Raw genomic sequence first — 25,181 nt, 5'->3', positions numbered from 1 at the left:
GACGGTGTTTTCGGACCTGTGCGCTCTTGTCAACAAAGCAGGTCGGTGAAATGTGCAGAGGTGGCCCATCATGTCAGATCGGTGACATTTTATTTTGTCCTTAAAGGCATCATCGCTGCCATAGCCAGGTGCAAACAGGTGGACTAGTCAGACTTGTTACAGGTTTTTATTTTTCCCAGACTTTCTGAGGGCTATGTCGAATAAGTAACATGAACACAATCGCTCCTTTACCGCTAATATTACTTATTTTATCCGCAGAAGGTGAGTTGTGATGTATAGAGATTATTTTTTTTTTTCCAGGTGAGATGAAAATAACCTTTCTTCTTTTTAAAGCGGCAGTTTCGGGCAACGACACCGAAACCGTGCTGTCAGCCACACCTGGTGACTCGGTGATACTTGATTGCGCCGGCCAGAGAGCAGCGCGTGTCTGGACGTCATGGATAAAAGATGGACACATCATAGCCTCAAAGGGAGGCCCTTTCACGGACACTGATCCTGCAGACCACAGGTACACCTTGGAGCCGAACGGCAGTCTGAGCATCTCTCCGGTTATTACTGAGGATTCAGGCTCCTTCTTGTGCAGCTCCGGATTATCAGACAACAGCACCGTTAATGAGCGAGTCCAGCTTCAGGTTATACGTAAGTAGAAGAGCAGGACCTCCACATTGGGTCCAGATTAATGGGATTATGGTCCTGGGCGTTGGTTACCTGCAGTCACTGAGGCAGATTTTCAACCAAACTGGTTTTTCCACATAACCACACGCCTGCTCCCATGAATGAGCTGTGCTTTCCTAGATAAAACACTCAGTCCCTTTTATATTTTAAATCCTGTTTGGATTGTGGTTATGACCAATCAGATTTCCATAGCCTAGTTCTATAAACCCTAAATCCTGATGGGTGTCTGGTTACCAGTTAAACACTAATGTCCAAACTCAGTCTTAAAGGGCCAGTCAACTAACATACATTTTTCAGATGTTTATCTCATTCAGCTCAACTTAAACTAGTGCATGGGTGTAGCAGGTTTCTGTAAAACTTGGAGCTGTAATGTTGAAGTAGGAAGATCTTTACAACATGCAGATTTTGGCTTTTGAAGAATATATAGCATTTTTTAATGATTTTGATTCTTTTTTCGGCTGTTATCACCAAACGATCCCCATTCTATTTCCGTCCGTTTCAATTTACATGTTTTCAAAACAAAAACAAGGCTTTGTTGGGCTACTGTAAAAAAAAATCTCAAACTCAACATTATTCTGTCAATTTTGAATTGAAAAAGCTTCTTGGATGGGAAATGAAATGTCTTAAAACTTGGAAACAAAGTCCAGTGAAATGTTTTTAATTTTCTTTTTTGGAATTATCAGAAGTGTAGAAAAATAATGAGTTGAGCATTTATAATAGTATTATAATAGAGAAAAGATTTCTCATCCAACAGAAACAGATTATCTAAAACATCAAATCATGAAACTATTTGAAACTACAACTAAAGGCTGAGTGAAATCAGCCTTTCAAAGCTACAATGCCTCAATTGTGGATAATTGGTGAGGCAGTAATGCAGCAAGACTATTATCTAAGCCACATTTAATGTCTTTCAAGATTGTTCAGGTAAAACAAATGCTTATTATAGCATCTTAACTTTTTCAACACAAAATAAAAGCTGATCCCAAGGATTGTGTTATAAATCCTACTAAAAGCTGCTTTACAAAATCCATTAACAGGACAATTCAAAGAGATTCATAACTATTATATTATAGATATTCTAGAGCGTTGCTGCTTAAGGTGGCTGCATGTTGGAGTAGCTCTGTTAGACTGATATTCTTTAGTTCCTCAATTTTTCAATAATGTTTCTTTTTTCCTGATATTTTCTGACTCTGTTATTGAATTCTGTGAAACTGGAGGGATTTTCACTGATATTTTTGTCTTTTTTGGATACTTTTTATGACGTGTAACCACAGCAACCATAGAAATTTGATATGTTTACATCTATTAGCAGCTCATTAACATCTCTAAAACTGAAATAATACTTCAAATTCTTCCGCAAGAAGCTAAGTTGGAAAGGAGGTACCGTGGATGCATAGCAAAAGCAAGGAAGCAAGAGAGGAAGAAGACATTTAAACCATCTCTTGAATCAATCATCATGAGCAATTTGAGATCTTTAGGAAACAAGTTAGAATAACTCCAGCCCACGCAAGGACCCAGCCAGTATACTGGTAATGGAGCATTATGTGTTTTACTGAAACTTGGCTGCAGGATCACATCTCAGAATCCAGTGTCTCTCTGTCAGGCTTTCTGACCAAACAAGCAAGAATTTAAAGAAGACTTAAAAATTCAAAGGAGGTGGGTTGGCAGTGCTTGTGAACAATAGATGGTGTCATCCAGGATATGGGACTGTAAAGATTCATCACTGCAGCCAAGATATTAGACTGTTTGCAGTTGGTTTACATTCCACCTGCTGCTGTTGCCAACACTGCATGTGATGAAATCATCACACAACAGCCAAATGCATTTGTGGCAATAACTGTTGATTTCATTCACACCTCACTCTCTGCCACACTGCCAACGATCCAACAGTTTTTCAAGAACTCCTAATTCTCCAAAGTAAGACCTCCTCTTGGGAAATCAGATCACAATCTTGTTTTTCTTCGCATATAAGCCACTTTATAAGAGACAACCTGTATTAAAAAGAACTGATGGAAAATGGTCACAGGAAGCTGGAGAAACCCTGCAAGGTTGTTTTGAGGCTACAGATTGGGATGCACTGTGTCAGCCACATGGAGAGGACATCAGTGTGACTGACTACATAAACTTCTGTGTAGATAACAGCATCCCTCCCAGAACAATGAAATGCATCCCAAATAATAAACCATAGATCACAAGTGTTCTAAGGCATACAGGAAGGCTGGAAAACAAACCCCAGCAGAACAATATCAGAGATGAGTGTTCAGGGAAGAAGAAGCAGAGGATGATCAGACAGGGGGAAGTCTGGACAGAGGCAATAAACTGATACATTCTTTAACAAATTCAGTTCAGGAACAAACTCAGCAGCTTTCTCTCGTGCCCACAGCCACATGGACACCCTTCCTTGTTCTTCCATTGCCCCTCCTGCTTCTATAAGTGGGTTTTCAGCCAAACGGTGCTGCTCCCTCCACCTTTCACCTGTTTGTTTCTAGAAGTCTTTATGGGAGAACAAGTGGAGGTGGTGCAGGAGTATAAATAATTTGGTGTTCAACTGGACAGCAAACTATACTGGTGACAGAACCATGCAGTTGTCTATAAGAAGGGACAGAGCAGACTGGACGTACTAAGGAAGCATACAGTAGGTCCTTCAGCTTTTGCAACAAGATGCTACATATCTTCTATAAGTCAGTTCTTGAAAGTCTGATCTCTCTTCCATCATCTGCTGGAGTAAAAAGCTCAGTAAGCCCATGAAGACGTCCGGCTCTGCTCTAGGAACTCCTCAGGAATCCCTAGAGATAATTTCACAAAGGAGAATTCTTCATAAAGTGAAGAATATTATGGACAACAGTGAGCATCCTCTTCAGAAGGTTTTTAAACAACAGTGTCTTCAGTAAGAGGCTTCTCCAGATCTGGCCCAAGACAGACTGATACAGAAGATCCTTCCAGCCTACAGCTATTAATACCAACAAGACCTGGATAATAAAAAAAATATGAGTTACTACAACAATAATTAATCATTCATTTTTTAATTGAACTGAATTAACTATACATTATGTTACACTTTTTTTTATCAATGAGTTAAAACTTATATTTTATATTATATTTCCATATTAAGTTTCCCATTGAGTTTTGGATTTTCATGCTCATTAATTTTCACCATTTAATGTCTGCATCACTAACCTCTCTCAGAAAGGTAACCAACACTGGAGATGGTTGTTTTTATCTTTTACATTGTGGAGTTTTTTCCAGATTTTTCAAAAATGTGTGCATAGCCGATCCAGATACACAAAGTTAAAATTAGATAATAATTAATAAAAACTAGATCAGCAATCAATGCATTTCATGAGAGACACAGAAATGCTTCCTTAAAGCTCACTGGAAAGCATTATTTTTTATGCAGCAACAACAGACCTTTAAAGCTTATTATAATTCTGTAAACTACTAATACTAGCAGCTTCGAGTGTTGGTATTATTAGCTATAAATTAAATTTTCTGATAATTATGTAAGATGCTGATGTTGGAATCTGCAGCTGTTCAGAAGCTCTCCTTTGGGCTTTCTCTTTGCTCCTATTGTTGGTCAATCCAATGAAATTATTTCTTTTAGAATTTTGACAAAGATAACGTCCAAATACAACTGTATATTGTTTTTATCTTAAAAAAAGATGCAAAATGAACAGTGCTATGTTAATTTAACACGACTGACTTACTTTGAGATTATTGATGGTTGTGACACGCTGAACTTTTTTATTTCAGTTGGACCAAACAACGTATCTGCAACCATCTTCCCAGCTGTTAAGCTCCTCAACGGGACACTTGTCACTCAGAGAGGAAGCAGCATCTACTTTAAATGCCTCTCCTTGTCCTACCCGTCTCAGCAGCTAAACCTGACCTTCAGTGGAGCTTCAGCCAATAACATAAGCCTGGCTTCCACCGTACTTCCAGTCCTGGAGCACTCCATACAGAACATAGAGCCTGAGTCTCAAGGAGTTTATACCTGCACTGCCCTCAACACCTTCTCTAAGCGCAGGGTTGATAACAGGACTGAGCTGCTGATTTACTGTAAGTGGCTGGAGTAGAAAAGTCTGCTCTGGCTGGAGCTCTGATGCCAGGATGTTTTTGCACATTAAATGAGGAATTAGAGAAAATTGTGTCTTTGTGAAAAAGTTTAACATTTTTCGAATATCTGCTGGGAGATTGCTGGTTCATTCCTTGATTTTTGGAGCATCTTTCTGTCTCAATGTCTTATAGACCAGGAGTCAGTGACTTTATCATCGGAAAATTACCTTTTCTGTTTAAGTACTAAAGTAGAAATATGTGAAGTCAGAAAACATCTAAAGAAAAATGGAAATCTTTAAGAAAACCTGATGAATCTTTTTTTTTTTCTTACACAGCTGCTCATTTAGCTCCTTCCATCCTCTTATCAGCTCTGCCCCCCTAAAAGAAATGCATCCCCACATCAAGAAGCAGCCAGCACCTTGTCTCATCTTGGGGACAGTGTCTCCTATAGTGCAGTAGTAGCTTTGTATTTAAGCCTAAACTTTTCTTTAGGAATAATTTGGTGATGGTTTCAAAGATTCTCTTCTTAGCAGTGGATCTCTGCAGTTTCACCAAGGAGTTGCAGTTGTCCACATTCTCTCCATTTTCAGAAACCTCTCCTTATCTTTATCCCTGAGTTTTCAGCTGTGTTTTGTCATATTTTTTAAATTACACTTGATTACAGTAAAAAAAAAAAAGTTTCTTCACCACTGAGTTGTTCAATACGTTACTTTTTTCCCCCTTAAAAGCTCAAGGAAAGGTAGCTAGGAACAGGTCTCATTATCATTTAGGTTTCATAAATCTGACTATGCGTCAATATAACAAAGGATAATTATTTTCCGTGAAATTAATTAAATTAGTACTTTTGCTGTAGTTTATCACGTTTTTCTCACTGCTTATGTTTTGGATAGATGTACCGAGCACACACCCTGACTGTATGGTCGTCCAAACACAAGACACCTCAAGCGTCCAGCTGAACTGCTCCTGGTTTGGTGCGTATCCGACGCCGAAGTTGCGCTGGGAAGAGGACGGCGACTTCCAGGTCACAGAAAGTCTCGTTGTGACGCTGAACAGCTCCAAGCTGTCTGATGGGCAGAAGATGACGTGCACGGCCCAGCATGAACTGCTCACAAAAGAAAAGGAGAGATCCTGTTCCATTATCCTCAGTAAGTCTCAATTTATTGTTTTCTTTTTACATTTAATACCCAGAAGAATATGAGTTTTATTGATTTTAAAATACCCAAAATGCTCTGTTTAAATTTGGTAAATATTGTAAATGTATGCTTTAGTTGAAGTTTTTAAAATCAAATTTAAAAAGCAGAAAATAAAAGCAGGAATAAATAATAAAGTGGTGAAAGAGACATTTTACCACAGTAGTTGTTTCTTTAGGTACATTTCTGGATATTTATAGACACATTTTGCAAAAAGAAGATGTCAAATTTGAATTTATATGTAGCAATGAGTGAGAAAAAAAATCTGGTTTCTCAGCTGTTTATACTTAATTTAACTCTTCATTATCCATAATGCATTATGCATTCTGTAGACTAATGATGATGCTGAATTAGTTTTCACAACAATTTATATTAAATTGTCTTTTTTTTTACACGTAGCCCATCGGTATTTTTACTTACTGACTGAATTCCCACTCATTCAGAACTTGTCTTTATTCTTACTCTAACATCTGTTCTTTTCTTAATACATTTACTAGTGTCATAAATAATGGATTCTATCCCTTTGTCCAACTCTATACTTGCCGATATGTTGGTTGAGGAGGGTGTTTCATCTAAGTTCTGTGCTTATGGTGAAGCGTTTAGATGTTGGATTCTCGTTCTTGGTTATGCATTGCTAGGGAAGCTGGCGGCTCAGAGTGCTGTTTCCTAGCATATTAAATCAGCTAGAAATTAGCTGATTACATCTTCCAGCAGGTTTTGGCAATGGCCTTCACTGCTTAAGGGACCAAAAACTGGTTCACCAAGAAAGACATCCCTTCCATAGTCAGTCAGCCTGCTCACTTAAACTAAAAACAGCAGTGTAAACACAACTCATGTACTGGAAGCTCTGGGTCAGTTATAAATACTGTATCTGACTTTTAAATAGCCTAAATAGCTTACAGATTATCTGACAGCTATAAATGTTAGTGATTATTAAATATCAGGTTCAGCACAGAAGTCATTCACTCCATATTTAACTGAAAAGTCTCTCCTCTGCTTTACCTGACTAAACACTGTGTTGGAAAACATGAAAGAAGCTTATCAGGCGTGGAGACCCCAGGTTTAGTTTAAGAGGAACAGTTGATAAGAATAAAAGGTGGACTTCCCACTTTTAGCTGTAATCAATTGTACTTACAGACTGAAATTACCTGTACGTATAGGGAGATATATTTTTGTGGTGTACTCAGATAGAGTTCAAACCAAATTTTATAAAAATAAAAAAAACAACAACTTAAAAACAGTCTGATTTTCTCCTAAGGTCTCTCCCTGCTTGGATTTCTGATTCAGAGTAATAACTTTTGCCTGAGTGGGATAACACTGCACAGTTTGCACAGTGATCTGTCGTGGCTCTCCCTTTCTAGGTGACAGGTCATCATTCATGGAATAACTGTGTTATCTTGTCTGAGAAACTGCAGGAAACTGATTTTGCTTAGTACAAAATTATAGACACAAATGCAGTTCTAACCACCTACTACATGTCATAGTGCAGAGTAACAGAGGGATTTTCAATAACAGTCATCGGGCCTCATGCAGCAACATTTTCGTATTCTTGTCTTGAAACTCTCTGACTTTTTCTCCTTACCGTAGGCTTATCTGATTAAACAAATGTTTTACCTTCAGTAAATGATCGTAAATGATCCTCGGAAACCAGAGTCAGTCCAGCTGTGCTGAGTCTGCGCGCCTGCGCTCATGGGAAAGGCAAATCTGCATATTACCTCCCCAATAATGTTAGAAAAGGCTATGACTTGTAACACTTGCCATTTAGAAAATTGCATCAAAAATGAGGAAGAACAAGTCTGCTGCTTTGGAAATTAAGTTTCTACTGAATGAGAGCTGAGCAGCAGAAATAAAGGATTCGTAAAAGCAAAGCAGTGAATTAAATCACAAGGGATGTAAATTACCTGGTTGCACTGTTACAATTATTAGAGCTATTAGAGTCTCACCATTAGATGAGCTTTCCTGAGCTTTTGCTTTCCATCAATTTTGCTGTTCCAGATGTTATTTCATGTTATATAGCTTCATCTCTGGCGGTTCTCTGTTTTGATGAAATGACCAAAAATGTAAACAGTGTCCATTGATACCGACATGCCAGCTGTAGGTACAGTGACCGATAGTTCTGTCCTCAGCAAATAAAATGTCCTTTCTAATTGCAGAGTTCATATAGCTAAATAAAACCAACAATTGCTTCTAAGTGAAACAAATTCACTTATTGACTCATTTAAGTTAAAAACTAGCTGTGGATAACAGCTCACTGATTTTGCAAGACTCCTACATTGAGTCTAGCTCACTTGTTACAGAAGATCAGAAATAAATCTCCTAAAATAAATCACCTAAATCACTTGAATGTAGGACACTTCTTGCATGAAACCATTTGTCCTCAATTTTTGTGATGTTTTACCTTTGCATGTTGGATTTGAACTTTTGCTCCTCATGTCAACAAACCCAGGAATGCATCTTAGGAATTATTGTAATGGTTGCTGGATTATTCTTGAGTCATGCAGTGACATAAAGATGCATTGTCTTCTTATCTGGAGTCCTCAGAACAATGAGGTCATGATGCAGAAGTGTGTCAAAAACTGCATGCTCCTTTTATCTCATCAGTATTTATTGATTGATCTGGATTAATCCACAACCTATCTGTAGGACAGCTCGTCTCTCTCTTTTAAACAAGAATGAGTTAATCATTGTGGGATTGGTAAAGCTGCTTTAGTGAAACTACTTAGATTATCTGTCATAGTTTAACTACAGGATGTTTAAGGAATTGCCTTTTAACTGAAATACTTTTTAATGATCTCTGATAAAAGCATCAGGACTCTATTGATAGGTTGTTGGTACCTAAAAATATCTCAAATAGAAGGTCATAGTATATATTTTTTTGTTTTTCATAGTACATATGTATAATTTATTTTGTGGTGGTACTAAATAAGATGTGTAAAATACTTATTTATTTGTATTGCAGTTAATCTTGACCAGAAATGTGAGAAAAATGTCACTTTTATTAAGGTGGGAATATTTGGAAAAATACCTCAGGTTCACTGTAAAGTATGGTGGAAGATCTGTAATGCTGTGGCCCTTCATTGTTTTCTAAAAAGCTCTGGTAACCTTATTAGAGCTCATGCAAATATTAAATTTTTAAAAACAGACAGACAGATGAAAAAAAACATAAATACTTTAGAAACGTAAGCGAGGAGCAGAAGAAACTAAACTAAGACTGGATGATTATAAGAAACCCCACAAAGAGAAAAGTTCAAAGATTCCCTGTTTGTTTTAAAATTGGCAAAAATTACTTAAGCTGGTGCCATCAATGATTCCATAAACAATTATTCAGTCAAGTAGGATTTCCCCCCATTGATTATATGCATGTTCTGTAACAATAATGTTTTGTTGAGGCACAACATGTTCACCCCAGTTACAGCTCATATATTATGTATAATGCTATTAGGGATGTGTAATAGGAACCCTTGTTATTCATTTAGGTTTCGATTCAGGAGAAAAGTCTAAAATGAGTTTTGTTATGTTTCTAACTCTGCCTTCAGAGACTCCATACCCTGAGGGCCAACCATTGGTTACAGTTCTTCAGGGAACCAACGTGACTCTGACCTGCACTGAGAACGTGTCCGTTCCGCCTGCCAACACCACCTGGAGGAAAGGCCAAGCTCAAGACCTGATTGTTCCTGGATCCAAGTACATCCTGTCCTCTGAAGGCCCTGAGCTCAAACTGACCATCGTCAACATGAGCGAGGATGACGAGCGCTACTATTTCTGCCGCAGCGAGAACGCGCTCGGGGTCAAGGAGCTGGAGGTCTACATCACTGTGAAAAGTGAGATCTTTGGAAAACGTATTTTAATGTATCAGTCTGTGTAAGGCGTAGCAGTAGCAGACAGGAAGCAGAAAAGCTGGTGAGATTTAATCTAGAAGCTTGTGGAAACACTTTTTGACAGGAATGCTGATAGACCTGTTGCTCCACCCGTTGCACTCCCTTTTTTTTAACACGGTCTTCTGCTTTTCTCTTTTTTTTTCCCCAGCATCATCCTCAGCATACACTGGAGCAGTGATCGGCGTGTTCATAGCTGCCCTGATTGTGGGCTCTGCTGTAGCTGTGGCTAAGGCACTTTACTCCAGGAGACACACCATCTGCCTGGGTAACGTTTGCTTTCCATACCTCACAGCATTTACCAATATGAACTCTAGAAAAGCACATTTGCTGTTATTTAACACATTGGTCTATAATAATTTCTTTTTTTAATTATCATTTCAGGAGGAGGCTTCATGTGAGTATTTCTCTTTTTATAAATAATCCTTTTTAATCTTAAAATGTGTATGCAGCTATAACAGATAATTCTGCTCATGGTTGGTTGTTCTAATCAGGAGTGGGCGTCCCGATGTACTTCATATTAGCTCCGTATAAATATTGAAAATTCAATTTCCTTTTTTTTTTTTTTTGGTAACAGTTTTTTGTTATTTAAAAACCATTATTATTATTAAAAAAATTGCCAAAAGAAATCCCCAAAACTGCAAATACCCAAAAATAGGCTCACTTCCTGAATTACTGTCAGCCCTGTTGTTGACATCAACATAAAAAATGGTTTATAAAACAAATAAAAAAAAATACTGGAATATTAATTAGCAAGCACACAAGTTGAAAGTGGAAAAAATTAAGTAAACTCTTTGGGCGTTAAGCAGCAAATGATATGTTACTGTCCCATTCAGGAATTGAGCTCGGACTATACGATGTACAATTCATTAGCATTCATAGTTTTGACAGCTAATGCTAATAGCATTCGCTATAAATTCATGCAATGAGATATTTGATGAAAGATGGACATTTTACATCAGTTGGCTAAATGTGCATAAATAGTTTTTTAGATATCTAACAAAAAAGACATGTTTAAATGCATGTAAATGTACCACCTGCCTGCTTTCCTTTAATGTTTGGTTTTTTCTATAAAGATCAGGAGGAGAAGCTTGATGAATGTCTGAAGCCTTTACTTTGAACACATGCATCTGTTGAATATGGATTAGATATGTTTGTGGATGTCCTAAATGACATCACATTATCGCTTTAAGTGGCAGCGAAGCACAGAGGTGGGAAAGGTTTGATAGGAGGATAGGTGTGAGAGTACAGCAACGATTATACAGCCCATTTCTCCTTGTGCACACTCTATTTAAAAGCTATTGTTTGCATCGCTCATATAAGCTTACTTTCCGAAAAGGATTTAGCATTTTTTTTCCACCATGTCAGACTCACCATGAGAGTGTAGGATGGCCTTAAGTAAAGAAATCACCTGAATGATTGACAATTAGGAGGACCACTTATTTTGATGATCCACCCAGAAAAAGAACATCCTCCACTATACCTTTAATGATCCAAAAGCACAATGGTCTTAATATGGATTAAAGTGAAAACCCAACTGAGCCTATATGTACCCTTTTTTAACGGAGGGGTAGTAAGGCAATGTACGGTATTAAACCTATGACTTTGGGCGTGGCAGTGGTGCAGGGGTTAAGTGAGTCATGGAGAGAGGATTTGGTCTTTGACAGGTTGGTCACAGGTTTGAGTTCCAGTCTGATGACCTTTGCAAAATGTCTTCCCTTCTCTCTACTGCTTTCAAAAATGTAAATAAAGGCCTCTAGGCCTTAATAATCTAAAATATCTGTGCTCATTTCAAAACATTTTAATGTTTTTCTTTATTTATTTTATTTCAATGTCTATTTATGTGATTCTTTTGTGTTTCTTATTGGTTCAGTGCTGGGAGGTTAAGAGGTCCTTTTAGAACAGAGGTCAACACATGAGAGACTTGGATGAAAAAAGAAAAGGTTATCCAGCCATTCTCAACCCTTAGTCTGCAGAGACCCACTGATGGGAGGGGTTCTTATCTGCTTTTCTCAGACACTGACTTCCAGGATATGCAATAGAGATATTGCCAAACCCTTCTGCAAAAGACAATTGCTTCTCAGAAACTCAATAACCACACATACTGTCTTATTCTAGATATAAGTGAATGATTCTGGTGACAAGTATGGATTTTTTTTCTGGAATGGATTTTTCTGAGGAAAGGATTACCTCAAATGAAAAAGTATTTTTAAAAACCCACAAAGTTTGATCTCATCCAAAGTAATCTATTGCCAAACTCTGTTGTTTGCCATCATTCTCCTGTATTTATCTTCAGTTCTTTAAGATCTGAATTCATCCCAGAAGCAGAATAATGTAAAACCTGGTTTGTTTGCATCTGAGTCTATTTCTGCGTCCTCCCTTTTGCTCAGGAATTCCTGCATACCTCGGTTAGTTGCCACCGACAACAGTTGTTTTTCTCTCAAAGGCACCCTTGTTTCAGCACCCTAATCCAAAAAACAAGTCTCATTTGATCCTAACAGTAAATTCTTCATCAGGTTTATAACAATCATTATGCTTTTTAAATATATTTGTACTCCATTTGGAGTTTGAAAACAGATTTGAGGTAATCGCAGGACATATAGACGTTTGCTCTGAAGTCCTACTGTTCTCCTCTCTGCAGGCAAGCTGAGGACAGGGGAGACGTGCTGGATCTGGTGGACTCTGATGATGAGCAGATCATACATGACACTGTCCCCCAGCTGCCTCCTTTAGCCAACGGCCGCCACACAACACTTGTCCAGATACATCGGATCCCTTCCAGTAAGTCCTACTTTTCACCTTCTACTCATTCTGCTTATCTAATTTACATATTTTCAAGAAATCCAAAATCCTTTTTTTAAAGATTTTATCTATACATTTTTTTAAATTACATTTAGGACATTTAAGTTCAATACATTTCCTTATTTAGGCTAGGGTTTAAACAATTGATCAGATTAATTGTGATTAATTGATTATTGAAATAATCGTCAACTAATTTAGTAATTGATTAATCATTAACTGGAATGTAGAGACTCCAAAACGTGCTGACAGAGCAACCCACTTAATAATTAGTAATTTTACAAATATTGTACAAAAAAATGTAAAAATTTTGCTTTCAATTTGCTCTATCCAGAACTCAAGTTTAAAAGTTTTTGTTTGACCTGGTTTAATTTAGTAAAAAGTCATCATTAAGGAACCTTTTGCTATCCAATTATTAATCAGTTATTTGAAAAAGATAATCAACAGATTAATCGATTCGCAAAAAAATTGTTAGTTGCAGCTCTAGTTAAGACTTTTTTTGTCTTTATGTTCCACAATTGAAACAGAGCGATGCTTAAGCTGGTTTTGTGTCAATTTTTATTTAAAGGTCTATTTTATACTTTTGTTAAAATTTGGGTTAATTTAAATTTCTTTTTTTTTTCTAACTTTACAGATTTTTTAAATAATTGTCACACCTTTTATCATTAAATTAAAAATTCATAATAACTAAGAGGGCTGTCATAGCTTGAAATCTGACTAAAATTTAGAAAATGAATTTGCATTTCACTAACTCAAAATATTGTTTCTAATTAATGAATCATACAAAATATTTATACACATTTTATTAGGCAAATCAAATAAATGAAGGTTATTTTTTCAAAATTCTGATTTTTGTCTTTTGGATAATAAATCAAGTATGACATCTAGAAACATTTTTCCGTCAAGCCTCTATAGGAACCCTATGTTTGAAGAATTCAGGTATTTGGGAGTATAACCTTTCCCTCTGCTGTTCAGGTGATGATCATGAGGAAATAGAGACTGTTGAAGCAAAGCCACAGCTACCTGCACAGAAGGAAGAACCCACAGAGGAGCTGAAAGAAGAGAAAGAAGAGGAGAAAGAAGGGGCAGAGGATCTGGTATTATTTTAGGTTCAACACGTCAGGAGAGAAATGCATCATTTTTTGGAAAAGACATTTACTGTAACCTGAACTAGACTCAAAAATGTTTTTGTAATGTTGTACATTTTTGTAATTTTGTTTTTATGACCATTTTATTTGTACAGGATTTTGAATGAGTTACATTAAAGCTGAAAATATTTCTGTGGAAACTGTCTGCTTTGCCTTTGTTTGCACACTGCAGCTCCATACCAAACCTAAAGAAACAAACACGTCACTGTCAGGTTAGAGCTGTGAAACAAACGGACTCAGTCCCTTAACATGATCAGAATCCAGGCCGGTTTCATGCGGCATCTGGACGCACGCTCTGAAGATGAACGCTGAGCAGCTTGGACATGTTATCCAGAAACATGCTGAAATTTTAATTTTGCTTGATAAGAAATTTGAATCAGTTTTAACTAAAAACCAAAGATCATTTAAGATTTAGTTTTTCAACTCATGTATAGTTAAAAGAAACTGGCCCAAAGTTCACTAAATAAATCTATGAATATGAAAAAGGAGTCATAGAAACATCGTTAAATATTCTAATGGCTCTAAAGATGATTTTAAGGTTTTTATTTTGTAAAGCATAATTAATCGTACAATACAGTGAATAATTCCTTTATATATTGACTAAGCTCAAGAATTTATCTAATTCACACTAAGCACATTTACTTAGCCCATCAGTACATTTTATGCACATTAGACTTTTATGTGTGTTCCTTTTTAATAGGTCAAAGCAAGTTAAAAGCCTTTAAATAATGTATTGCACCATCAGAAGCAGATCCAGCATAAAAACCAGACCTGATGGAAATGAGCAATGCAAGCTTTGATGTGAATAATTGATGTTATGTAAGCATTAAAAGGCTGGAATCCCATGTTTTCTTTATTTTTCACTCCATGCTTTCATGAACACAATTAGATAACTGATGTTAAAGTAAAAAATTGTCAAAAAATTTCATTAACTGCATGAAAATTAGCAATTATAGGTCCCACAATAGTTTAGAAATTGATCTCATCAGTAAGTTAGAATATAATAATCTTTATTTTCCCACAGTCGTAAGAATCTCAGCAACAAGTGAAACGTAAATGGAGGCATACAGGCACACACAGAGGGAAAACATATAAACTAGATAAGAACAGAAGACTGACGTCAGGGCAAAATTTGTACATACAAGAAAAAACTACTGCACTGCTATTAGTGGCCCACAGAGAAGTGTGCAAATAATCAGAGACTAGAAATGTGGAAAAGACTATTAAGAATGTTTACAAAGATTTAAAAAAATTGCAAAACCATCAGAGCCACAACCACTCAGAGTTTATGTAGAGTTGTGATGGTTATAATGTCTGTGTTTGGAGGAAGGATCTTTGATAACGCTCCTTGGTGCAGTTAAGACAGCTCTCTTTAATTGAGGAAGCTCTGCAGCAGCATAGTTCATAGGGTGGGAGACATGGTCAAAAAGTGATTTTAGTTTTGCTATAGTCCTTCTGTCTCTCAGCACCTTCACCACATGGAGGGGGGATCCTCAAACAGAGCTGGAGATCTGATGAGCTTATGTGTTTCCTCCGAGCTGTAGATAAGCTGCTGCTCCAAAAACATCCACCATAGAAGACAGTTGATGTCACCGCAGAGTCAAATAAAGTCTTCAGGGGAGCTCCCCACCAAAAGATGTCTGTCTCCTTCACAGGTAAAGGCTGTCCTGACACTTCCTTTTAAGAGCATTCAATTCAGGGAATCCAGTATCCCAATAAATAGGTGCTGATCCACCGCTAACAGCCCCAGCTGTCCATCAAATGTCCCAGCTGGATGGTAAAAGGCACTGGAGAGATCAACAAACATGCTCCTCACGCGTTGGGTGACAGCTTGGTGCATCAGATAGAGCATAATCCTCCTAAGTCCAGGCAGGTAGGGGAAACAGCGGATTAAATGAAGATCTAACAGGGCACAGACGGCTGAGGAGCGACCTTTTGAGGGTCTGATTATGATGCAAGGTCAATGTCACCAGCCTGGAACAGCCTCTAATAACACTACATCAATAGGACGCCCATTAATCTGGGTCGTGTTGATATCTGATAAATGCCAATTATCTGAAATGTAACAATTATCAATAGATCTGGTGCACACCATTCGAGAAAACAAAAGTTTGGGGTGTACTACTGAAGCAGGATCTAAAAGGCATCAGGAAATCAAACTTTCGGCCAACATGGGTCCTTCAAATGGCCAATGACCATTAGCATACTGCAGATTGTTCTATAAAGAAACTCACTGTTTTAAACCGGGAATCATTAAGCACTGACAGTACAGTAAAGAAGAACTGTACTGTTAGATTTTTGCTAATTTTTGAAAAGACCCACCATCTCCACTAAAAAAAATGCACATGCACAACCCTGTACCCACTCCCAGGATGAAACACTTATTAAACGTGTGCGAGAGCATGCACGAGCCCATTTCTCCTCGTGCATGCTCCGTTTAAAAGTTGCAATTTGCTTCGCTCATACAAGTTTACTTTCCAAAAACAAGATCTGCAATTTTTCCACTACGTCCGACTCAACACCGTAAGTGAAAATGGGGACAAGCATGTAGGATGGCCTTACAACGGCGTAACTATCGGTAAGCAGAGACAGCAGTCGCTTATGGGCCCACGACCTCTTAGGGGCCCCATCACTGACACCTGGTTGGCAAATGTAGACTAAGACGTCTCCTTGCAGATGCAATGGTGCGAAAAAATCCTTTTAAACCCACCTGATACTGAAGTGGTTTATCACACCGGACCGTATTTATACCCCAACACATGCCAGATTTCAACAGGATGGTGAGCCGTTTAAACATGACATCAATAGCAAAGCAGACAGTGGTACTTTTAATAACAACGTTAATAACTGTGTATAGTTCATTAGACGGTTGGTAAAAAAATACACTCATATAATATGTTTCAAATAACAATAAAGATCATAAAAGAGAGACGTATTTGAGTATTTTATTTTTTATACTACGACTTGGAATTATGGGTAATCCAGAGCATAGATTAAAACCATAACGGTTACGTACAATGTGTTAGCAACGATGGATACCAAAAAAGAGGAGAGCTGCTGGAAGAACGGAAAAAAACTTCCCAAAATAAACACGTTGTTTCAAAGAAGCAAAAAGGGAATGGTGGACGTTGCTGCAGCAGTGAGAAAACATTGCGACCAGGAGATGAATGGAGACAGCGTGGGTGAGGAGGGGGGCTGTAAAGCTGAAGATAGCCAGATGGCTATCATGTGCTGTACTTCAAATGGGGCCCACCCAGATAATGTTGTCTACGGGACTATTGTTGTTTCATTACGCCATTGCGGCCTTACGTATATATATCACCAAAATGATTGACAATTAGGAAGACCACTTATTTTGACGATCCACCCGGAAAAAGAACATCCTCTACTATACCTTTAAGTAGCCTAGAAGCAGGCTGACCTATAAATCGAAACCATTTACACCAGTTCTGTGGTAAATTATTGAGAACCTTTTGGAAAGGTACCCAGAGTTCATGTCAGTACAGTTTTCTCTTCATTAAGCCCACATTTTTGTATTAACCATGACATTTTTTATTGGCTTGATGTAATTTTTTTTTTCTAAGGTTTTTGTTATCTGTAGTCTGTGTAACACAAGTCCATGTGCAATTTATTTTAAATTTTCCCTCATGCATTTAAAGCTACAAACCCTTATTGTGTGAAAGTGCATTAAGTCCACATGGGATCAAACGTGTCATAAATATAACAGTCACCTCTTGAGCAGATTAAAGAGGGAGGGATGGTAACCTCAGGGCTGGATGGATGTTTTTATTCTCTCCTGGGAGGTGTGGCCAAGGCTCTCATTCTGTTACGTAACAGAAGAAAAAAACGTGACTACGTTGGGCGACGTTCACATCCAACAGCATAAAGTGAGTCAGGAAATCAGCTGGACATTTTTCACATTGCGAACGTGTGATATCAGAGGGGAAAGCGCCAGGTTTGCTCCTTCTGTCATCGATGGAAAGGAACAGTGAGGTTAAAGGGAAGGGAGTTCAGTCCTGATCCGAAGAATGTAAAGGAAACGATGTGCTCTACGGAAAGCAAGACGGAGCTGCAGCCGACATGTAAGGATTGATCTTTGAGCGGAGCTCCGTCACCAGGCAACGCTCCCGGGTGACCAAGGTTACCGGGGGGAATGGAGGGTGGGTGTAGGTGTGGGAAGGAGCTGCTGTCCCTCACGGTGGGGAATGAATCTACCGAACCTTGGTCACATTCCGGTTTTCCATGTCCCCCCAGCGTCAGACCCAGCTCTGCTCCTGGAGCTGAAGACCAGACGGCCTCCGTCGCTGCTGCACCTGGCGGGATGCGAGACCTGGAGCGTGGACTTCTCCCCGGACGGAGCCTGGTTCGCCTGGTCGATGGGACACGGCATCGTGTGGGTGGTCGCCTGGCCGCTGGACTCTGAGTAGGTTCACCTGGACGCGCGTGACCCTGAAGGGGGCCACACGAGCCGCTAAACACTGACAACTGCCTGCTTTTATGCTTTTAAATCAATGAAATTCTACAGAAATTTGTTTTGCTTTTATTTATTTTTTTTCATACATCAATTCCTACTAAATACTAATTTATTATTTAGTAGAATACTAAATTCTAAATTAGTCGCTAAACACTGCCAACTGCCAGCTTTTATGCTTGTAAATTATTGAAATTTTAGTGCTATATATTTTTTTGCTTGTATTTATTTATTTTGATCATTCATCATTTTCTACTAAATACTAATTTTCAGATCATTTCATTCCTAATTTTATCAACAGTCGTTCTGAATAAAATTCATATTTACATGTACTAATATCTACATTAAATAGATTACTTATTATTAAAATAGTTATTTATCTCTGATTTCACTAAAGACTCATAGATGACACTGCAGAGACATAATTTTCTCTTCACCCCATAAGACAAAATCTCGTTTCAAAAAGAGCATGATTTCTGTATTTGTCATCTTTACTGTTAGTATACTGATGTGCATAATTAACCATAGTGTTTTTGTTTTCAAGAAACATATGAAAAATTTTAATGTTAAATAAGTTAGAACATTCCCCTTCAGAGTATTACTGCAGCCACTCTCTGTATTAGGGGGAAAAAATGGTAGGGGTGGCCAGTGATTGGCAAAGGGTGGCCATGGCTACCCATGGCCCCCCCATTTAGCTCCGCCCCTGCCCCCCCTGCCATCGGTTCTCATGTTTGGTCCTGGGTATGGAGAAATGTTGTCTATGGGTCAATATTCAGATAATTACAATCAAATCAACCCTTTCTCTGTATCACAAAGCATTGGTTACTTTCACTTAATTAAAATAATCACAGCAGTTCTTTTTTTCCTAAGTTTTACTCATTAATGGTAGTGATGCTTTTAACGTATTCAACATCAGCATTTAATTATCAGTGTTCAACCTTCTATGTCTATTGAAGTAAACTTTCGAACTAATGGCGCAGTTTGAAATGAATTGAGCAGCACGGTTATGAAAGTATCGAGGTGGGCGTCATTAGCTGAAAAACAACAAGTAGAAAAATCACACTTTCCTGGTTGTTGACAACAGAAGCACCTAAAAAAAGCCTGGTGTCATCATCAGCTCAGGCTGCACGCCGCCCACATTTGGTATCTGTGTACTTGATTCTAATCTCGCCCACAGAGAGGGTCAGGATGGACAGACAGACAGAGCGGATAAGAGCTTCAGCTGTGGTCACCCGGTGTGGGGGCTCGCCTTCGGACCTAGACCGCCGGCAGCTGCGCCTCCAACTAAACCGTCCCAAGGATCTAAAGGGAAAAGCACCCTGCTCCTGGCCACTGGCTTGGAGAACGGGGTGATCAAAGTGTGGAACGTGTTAACAGGTAGAGCTCAGTCCTCCCGTCGAGGAGGATAACTTATGTTGCATCAAGCAAAAATAAATTATTGGTCAATTTCTAAATATTTTCTCTTCATTTCCAGGGAATGCTGTTTTTGATCTCCATGGTCACGAAGGTGTTGTTAGGAATCTGGTTTTTCCACAAAACGGATCCCTCACGCTTGTCTCTTCTTCTCGGGACAAAACTCTGAGGATTTGGGACTTGTCTCACAAAGGTACACAACCATCAGATCAACGAAAAGCACCAGATCCGTTTCAGTAAACCCTTCAATCCACATGTTGATTCATCAAAACAGAATGCCAGCTATTTTCTGCATTTTAAAAGAAGGAATCTGCAGCTTATCACTAATACTTAGACACTGAATGCAACCGAATGCCATCATTTCTCCTTCGTTTTATCCGAGCAAGCTATACCGGGCCTGCTCTAATTTAGAGCCTTATCGTGTTCCCTTTAGGGACTCGTGTTCCCTTTCTCCTCAGAACAGATTGCATAGTGTAAATTTCCACATCGCCGAGGCTGCTCGTTGGGTCCCAGTGAGCTCACTAACTGTCTTCCTCATTCCATCTAGGGAAAAAGGTGCAGGTGCTTTCTGGCCACAAGGACTGGATCAGCTGCTGCTGCGTCTCATCCGACTGCAGCATGATCGCTTCTGTTGGCAGGTTTGACAGAGTGAGTCTTTTGCATCCCTCCCACTCTTCATGATGATTTTAGCTCCTTACCTGCATCTTAAGATGCATCACTTGTAAGGAAAACACATGCAACTGAAACCAGTTGTTTACATACACTGTATAGAAAGACATTATTTATTTATTGCACTCTGAAATTAAATCAGACTGGATAAGAGAATAATTTAGTTTTGTTAAACTAAAAACTAGATCAGAAAAAATGGATAATTTTCAATTGTCAGAATCTTCTTAAATCAGTGTTTTGCTATTTAAGCTTCTCACAGCAGTCTTTTTTTCTCTAATTTGGTATTTTCCTTCATCATTATGCGATGGCGTCAGCTTTGTAGGTCGCCTTGCTTGCACATACATTTTCTACAGGATTGAGATCTGCACTGTGATGGATTCTTGAAAACAAACAATTACTTCTTCTTAACCTTTTATAGGGCAAGTTACTAATTTTGATAACTTGCATAGGTCTAGAAGCACAAGATCTATATCCAGCCATTGTACATCTTATTTTGGCATTTGACCAATTAGATGAACCCTTGAATGAAATATTACCTACTGTAAATTAAGTTTAAAAAAAGGTAAAAAGCTAATTGAAAAGTTTAAAAGTTAATAATCCTAGTTAACAATTATATTTAGGTTTATAAAATGAAAAATGTAAGTGCCAGTATCAGCATTATTGCCTCTAAGGTTATGCTGTACCAAAAAATGTATTTCTTTCCCTCTGAGTGATCTTCATGAATTTCTTATGGAAGCATTTTTGTTATTTTTCTTAATATATTCGGGAAAGTTGGCTTTTCTTGTTATTATCTTGACATTAATTTTTGCCATCAAAATATCCATATTTTCTGAATGTTACAAAGGTAATAAGGTCCTTTCCTGGATGCCAATAACACTATTGGCTTGAAATTTGGATTTCACTGAGTCCCCTTTAAAGGGTTAAGTTACTTTGCAACTTAAGGTGCTCCACTTGGGGTTGTTGTACATTTAGACGTCTCATTTGTTCCCAAAGTTTAACCTCCTGGCTGTTATTTAGGATATTTCTTAGAATTTCTGTTAAATATTTTTGTTTCCTGCTGATCCAACGCTTTAGGTGAAGCGCACCACTCCCTCTGGCAGCAAAATTGTTCCATAACATGATGCTGCTGCCCGGTGCTTTACAGCCTGGATGGTTTTCCTTCTAAAGAAACAATTTTCATTTTCTGAAATGCTCTATTTACTCTCATCAGACCACAGGTCTCGAATAAAAACTGAAAGTGTGCATTGGGGAACTGGAATTTCTCTCTCTTACCAATCTCAGCGAAGATCTTCAAACTGTGTTTTGTATTTAATTTCTAAAGTTTTTGGACCTATTTTTTCCCCAGGGATCAGAAATAGACATCTGGAAACTGTATCAGGTGAAATAAAAAACATGTAGGGGATGATTTTTATTTTATTAAACTCACTTAAGGCTTGTTTCTGTTGCTCTGAGGCTGCAGTGTTATGCTTATCTGCTCCTGTGTTGTCGGAGGACTGACGGGGAGTTAAAAACTTTGCCGCCATCTTTGTTCTTTTCACAAGGAGCAGCAGGGTAGAGCAAACTTGACACTTTCCCAGCTGTTGCTTAAGTAATACCAGATTCAGTGAGTCCTGCTGACGAAGCCCAAATGTGTCTGAGAGTCAAGTTACGTGTTTTGTTGTAGTTCATACAGAGATTCCCAGGGTTTAGAAAACAGTTCAAACAGAAAGCGCTCTGAACCCTTCCTGATCTTACTTTGACCAGATGGTGTGCCTGTGGAGTCTACGCTCGTATACGTTCATCAGGAACCTGACCGGGGGGAACAATAAGAAGCTGTGCCTCCTGTCATCTTGCGACTTTTCTCCAGACGGAGCCGTTCTCGCCACCGCGGCCTTTAGCGGCTCCAGCTGGTGGATCGACCTCTGGGATCCTTACACGGCTGAGAAACTGGCCACTCTGGCGTAAGTTTTTCCTGGAGTTTTTCTGTTTTCCATCTTTGGCTATAACGTACAATCAGTGACTTCTGCTGCTTTTTGACAGGGATTACTTTGAAGATTATGGACAGAACCAAATCTCTGCAATACAGTTCTCCCCAGATGGTATGCATCTGGCAATCGTGACGGATGACAGGCAAGTGGTTTGTCACTTCCATTAAAATGTTTATATATAACAGATCGGACAAATGATTTCAGACTAATTTGTCGTGTTTCTGCAGAGCTCTGAGGGTCTGGGAGCCTGGAGATCGACATATGACAATGCAGACGAAAAGAGACAGCGACTCCAGTGGACTCTGTTGCAACTACCATCCACAAGGAGGGGTCATCGCAACCGGGTAAAATGAAGAGTCAATAATAATGTAGATGTAGAAATTACTACGTGGAAAATTATGACATCCTTTTTTTTTTTTTTTGCGTTATTTGAAGGCTTTATACTGCAAAAGCCAATAAGTCCTAAAAGCTTAAATGTATAAAGCAGACAACAAACCATATATTCCTTGTCTGCAAGTTAAAAAGCTTGATATTAGCTTTTTTTCCCCAGTATTCCAGCATTCTTTTTCATGTAATTCCAAAACATTTCTAGAGTTCAATGCCTGGTGTTTTTCTTTGTGCCAGTTTAAAGATGAAAGCTTACTAAAAGATCCTGTTCTTTCATAGATGATTAACAAAAGGATGGATGATAATGAGATCAGTGGGCAGGGATGAATGTGACCTTTGGACAATAAGATGCAGAATGAAGTCTGGAAATCTGACTAGTTTTTCCTGCTCTGATCCAGCGGTCACAATAAGTCCGTCCTAAAAATGGGTTAAACAGCACAATCCCTATTTAACCCATTTAAGGGGGAGGGGGCTCCCACTAGTGTTGAAAAGCTCCTTTCTGTAAATGTTAACATTTCCCACCCTGGGTTGGATAATCTGTCACCGTCAGGGCCTTTTATTGAAGCCAGAATATTCAGCAGGACGACAATGAATTTTATTTATTTATCCTTTATTTTACCAGGAAGTCCCTTGAGATGAAATCTCTTTTTCGAAGGAGACCTGAAATAACGAACAAAACTTCCTGATTTATTTACTTTACACAAAAAGTGATTATGAACTGTTAGTGGTTCACATTTAGTGTCCTGAGAGCCTTAGATGCACGTTTAATTTTTATTTCCTTTAATCTCATGAACACTGGCATTGCACCAGACGCTTAGGTTTTTTTCATTAACTAATGCATTCACTGTAGAACTCCAAATAAAATGCACTCTCATTAGTTAAGTGTTTGTTGACTTTTAGTCAAAATTTATGTTGACAAAGATCCTTTAGGTTCACTTTAAATCATGGCCCAACATGGCTCCTGTGTGGGATCCCAACTAAACAGCTCATAAATGCACAAAGTCAACGTTTCTACGTGGTCTAAGTTTTGGTTGAATCATTTGCAGGGTTTACGTGAGAAAAGAAAATATCTTTATGGACCCGAAGGGAGGAAATATTTCCCGATCGGAGGTGAAGGGATTTGCTCAGGGAATCGATGATCTTGCAGCCTCTCCATAATGCAAAACACCCAGATTTCTATCAACAAGGCAAACTCTGGAAATTAGATTCTGGATTTTTTTTTAACATTGAATATTAAAAATGCTCCATAATTTAAACCAGTTAATGGCCTTCCTTAAGAACATTAAAAATTATGTTTTAACCTTAATAACTTATTCAAGTGTTTAATGCCATAATTGAAAAACAAACAAACATGACCTAAAAGGTGCAGCATCTTTTTCAGATGTTGAATCAGCAGCTCCGGAAGTTCGGGAAGCCTCATTGTTTTATTAATTTTTTTTTCTGCCTTTTTGTTGTTGGGCTTCAGAAGCCCCAGAGATCATGAACTGATAACTGGACATTTTTAGATTATTTTGTGGCTTAAAAAATCCTGAGGTTATGAGCAAATGTGAATTGTTTTTTCATTTAATGTGAACGCTGACCCTTTGGATGTTGCTTTTTGTTTTGACCTTACGAAGAAATTATTATTATTGTTGTGATAGACTAAGTTTGGTAAGATGACTTCATTAGAAGGTTTATTGTTCTGAGTTTTTACCAAATGGGGGATAACAGCTTTAACTGTGGTTTGACAAAGTCCATAAAACCTTTCCAGACTGATGGGTGTGAATTGATTTTACTTTTAGATATTCGTCTGCTTCATGTTGTTAAACAGGTTCTTTTTGGTGTATTATTTTTTTTGTTTTGTTCTATAGACTTGGAGTGTTACATTTTTTTTACTTTTTCAGGTTCTGTATCTAAAAATATTTGTTACATCTGAAATATTTAAGTGTTGACAAATAAACCTGTGAAGTTAAATGGTTTTTCACAGAACCTTAAAAGTCACTCCTCGTTCGTTCTCTTCCTGCAGGACCAGAGATGGCCAGGTGAGGTTCTGGAGGTCCCCCAGAACCGTACCCAGCTTGTGCCACCTGTGCCGCTCCATAATGCGGCACTCTGTCTCAACGCACCAGATAGAGGCGCTGCCACTACCCAAAAGGATTCTCGAGTACCTCACCTACAGAAACATCCCTGAACGCCTCAAGACGTGTTCCTCGTCTGACGAAGAGGACTGGGAGAGTTAAATAGGAATAATAGCTCAGATTATACCTTAGTAACCTTATAGACTAATAAAAATGCCTTTTTGTTTACTGATAGGTTTGAGGGATTAATGAAAACAATTTAGGAACGTAATCTACTTTAGATTCACTAAGGGATTTCATTTATTGCACTACCACTTTAATATGATGCATAAAAGTTCACGTCTTGAATATTACAGTTTTATACAACTAATTTATTGTGTAAATAGGAACTGTACATACATATGTTTCTAATTCCTGTGGTATTAAACAGCAGGTTTAGCTCTGCTTAATTTGCACATGTTTCTTGTTAATAATAAA

The 25,181-nt window shown here is 38.2% G+C and overlaps 2 protein-coding genes across 5 annotated transcripts; both read left to right on the top strand.

The window, feature by feature from the left end:
- The first annotated feature begins 8 nt into the window (after window positions 1–8).
- Window positions 9–13,872, top strand: vsig10 (V-set and immunoglobulin domain containing 10). Of its 2 annotated transcripts, XM_015378867.1 has the most exons (9): window positions 9–261; window positions 334–639; window positions 4,426–4,731; window positions 5,619–5,873; window positions 9,455–9,739; window positions 9,945–10,061; window positions 10,178–10,190; window positions 12,435–12,574; window positions 13,568–13,872. In XM_015378867.1, exons 1-9 carry the CDS (start codon window positions 210–212, stop codon window positions 13,699–13,701), a joined length of 1,608 nt encoding a protein of 535 aa, XP_015234353.1. In that variant the 5' UTR covers window positions 9–209; the 3' UTR covers window positions 13,702–13,872. The 2 variants fall into 2 exon arrangements, with proteins under 2 accessions (XP_015234353.1, XP_015234354.1); XM_015378868.1 differs by lacking the exon at window positions 4,426–4,731 and having other exon boundaries at window positions 11–261.
- A 3,712-nt stretch (window positions 13,873–17,584) lies between these two features.
- On the top strand, window positions 17,585–25,180 carry wsb2 (WD repeat and SOCS box containing 2). 3 transcript variants are annotated; one of them, XM_015378858.1, is made up of 9 exons: window positions 17,585–17,900; window positions 17,995–18,163; window positions 19,389–19,588; window positions 19,686–19,817; window positions 20,172–20,272; window positions 22,037–22,233; window positions 22,313–22,402; window positions 22,488–22,604; window positions 24,653–24,872. In XM_015378858.1, the coding sequence occupies exons 1-9, from the start codon at window positions 17,894–17,896 to the stop codon at window positions 24,864–24,866; spliced, it is 1,227 nt and encodes a 408-aa protein (XP_015234344.1). In that variant the 5' UTR covers window positions 17,585–17,893; the 3' UTR covers window positions 24,867–24,872. The 3 variants fall into 3 exon arrangements, with proteins under 3 accessions (XP_015234344.1, XP_015234343.1, XP_015234342.1); XM_015378857.1 differs by having other exon boundaries at window positions 17,586–17,822; XM_015378856.1 differs by lacking the exon at window positions 17,585–17,900 and having other exon boundaries at window positions 17,946–18,163; window positions 24,653–25,180.
- Window position 25,181: the final 1 nt, after the last annotated feature.

This window comes from Cyprinodon variegatus, unplaced genomic scaffold (assembly GCF_000732505.1).
Source record: "Cyprinodon variegatus isolate N-32 unplaced genomic scaffold, C_variegatus-1.0 Scaffold180, whole genome shotgun sequence".
Taxonomy (NCBI): Eukaryota; Metazoa; Chordata; class Actinopteri; order Cyprinodontiformes; family Cyprinodontidae; genus Cyprinodon; species Cyprinodon variegatus.
Note: the sequence above shows the minus strand (reverse complement) of the source record. Positions and strands in the feature narration are given on the sequence as shown.

Excerpts from the sequence above, each read along its gene's own strand:
- wsb2 (XM_015378856.1), top strand. The coding sequence starts at position 17,946 with ATGAATCTACCGAACCTTGGTCACATTCCGGTTTTCCATGTCCCCCCA. Across the intron at positions 18,164-19,388 it reads GCCTGGCCGCTGGACTCTGA|AGAGGGTCAGGATGGACAGA; the intron begins GTAGGTTCACCT and ends TCTCGCCCACAG. Across the intron at positions 22,605-24,652 it reads GGAGGGGTCATCGCAACCGG|GACCAGAGATGGCCAGGTGA; the intron begins GTAAAATGAAGA and ends CTCTTCCTGCAG.
- vsig10 (XM_015378867.1), top strand. The coding sequence starts at position 210 with ATGAACACAATCGCTCCTTTACCGCTAATATTACTTATTTTATCCGCA. Across the intron at positions 640-4,425 it reads AGTCCAGCTTCAGGTTATAC|TTGGACCAAACAACGTATCT; the intron begins GTAAGTAGAAGA and ends TTTTTATTTCAG. Across the intron at positions 12,575-13,567 it reads GATACATCGGATCCCTTCCA|GTGATGATCATGAGGAAATA; the intron begins GTAAGTCCTACT and ends TCTGCTGTTCAG.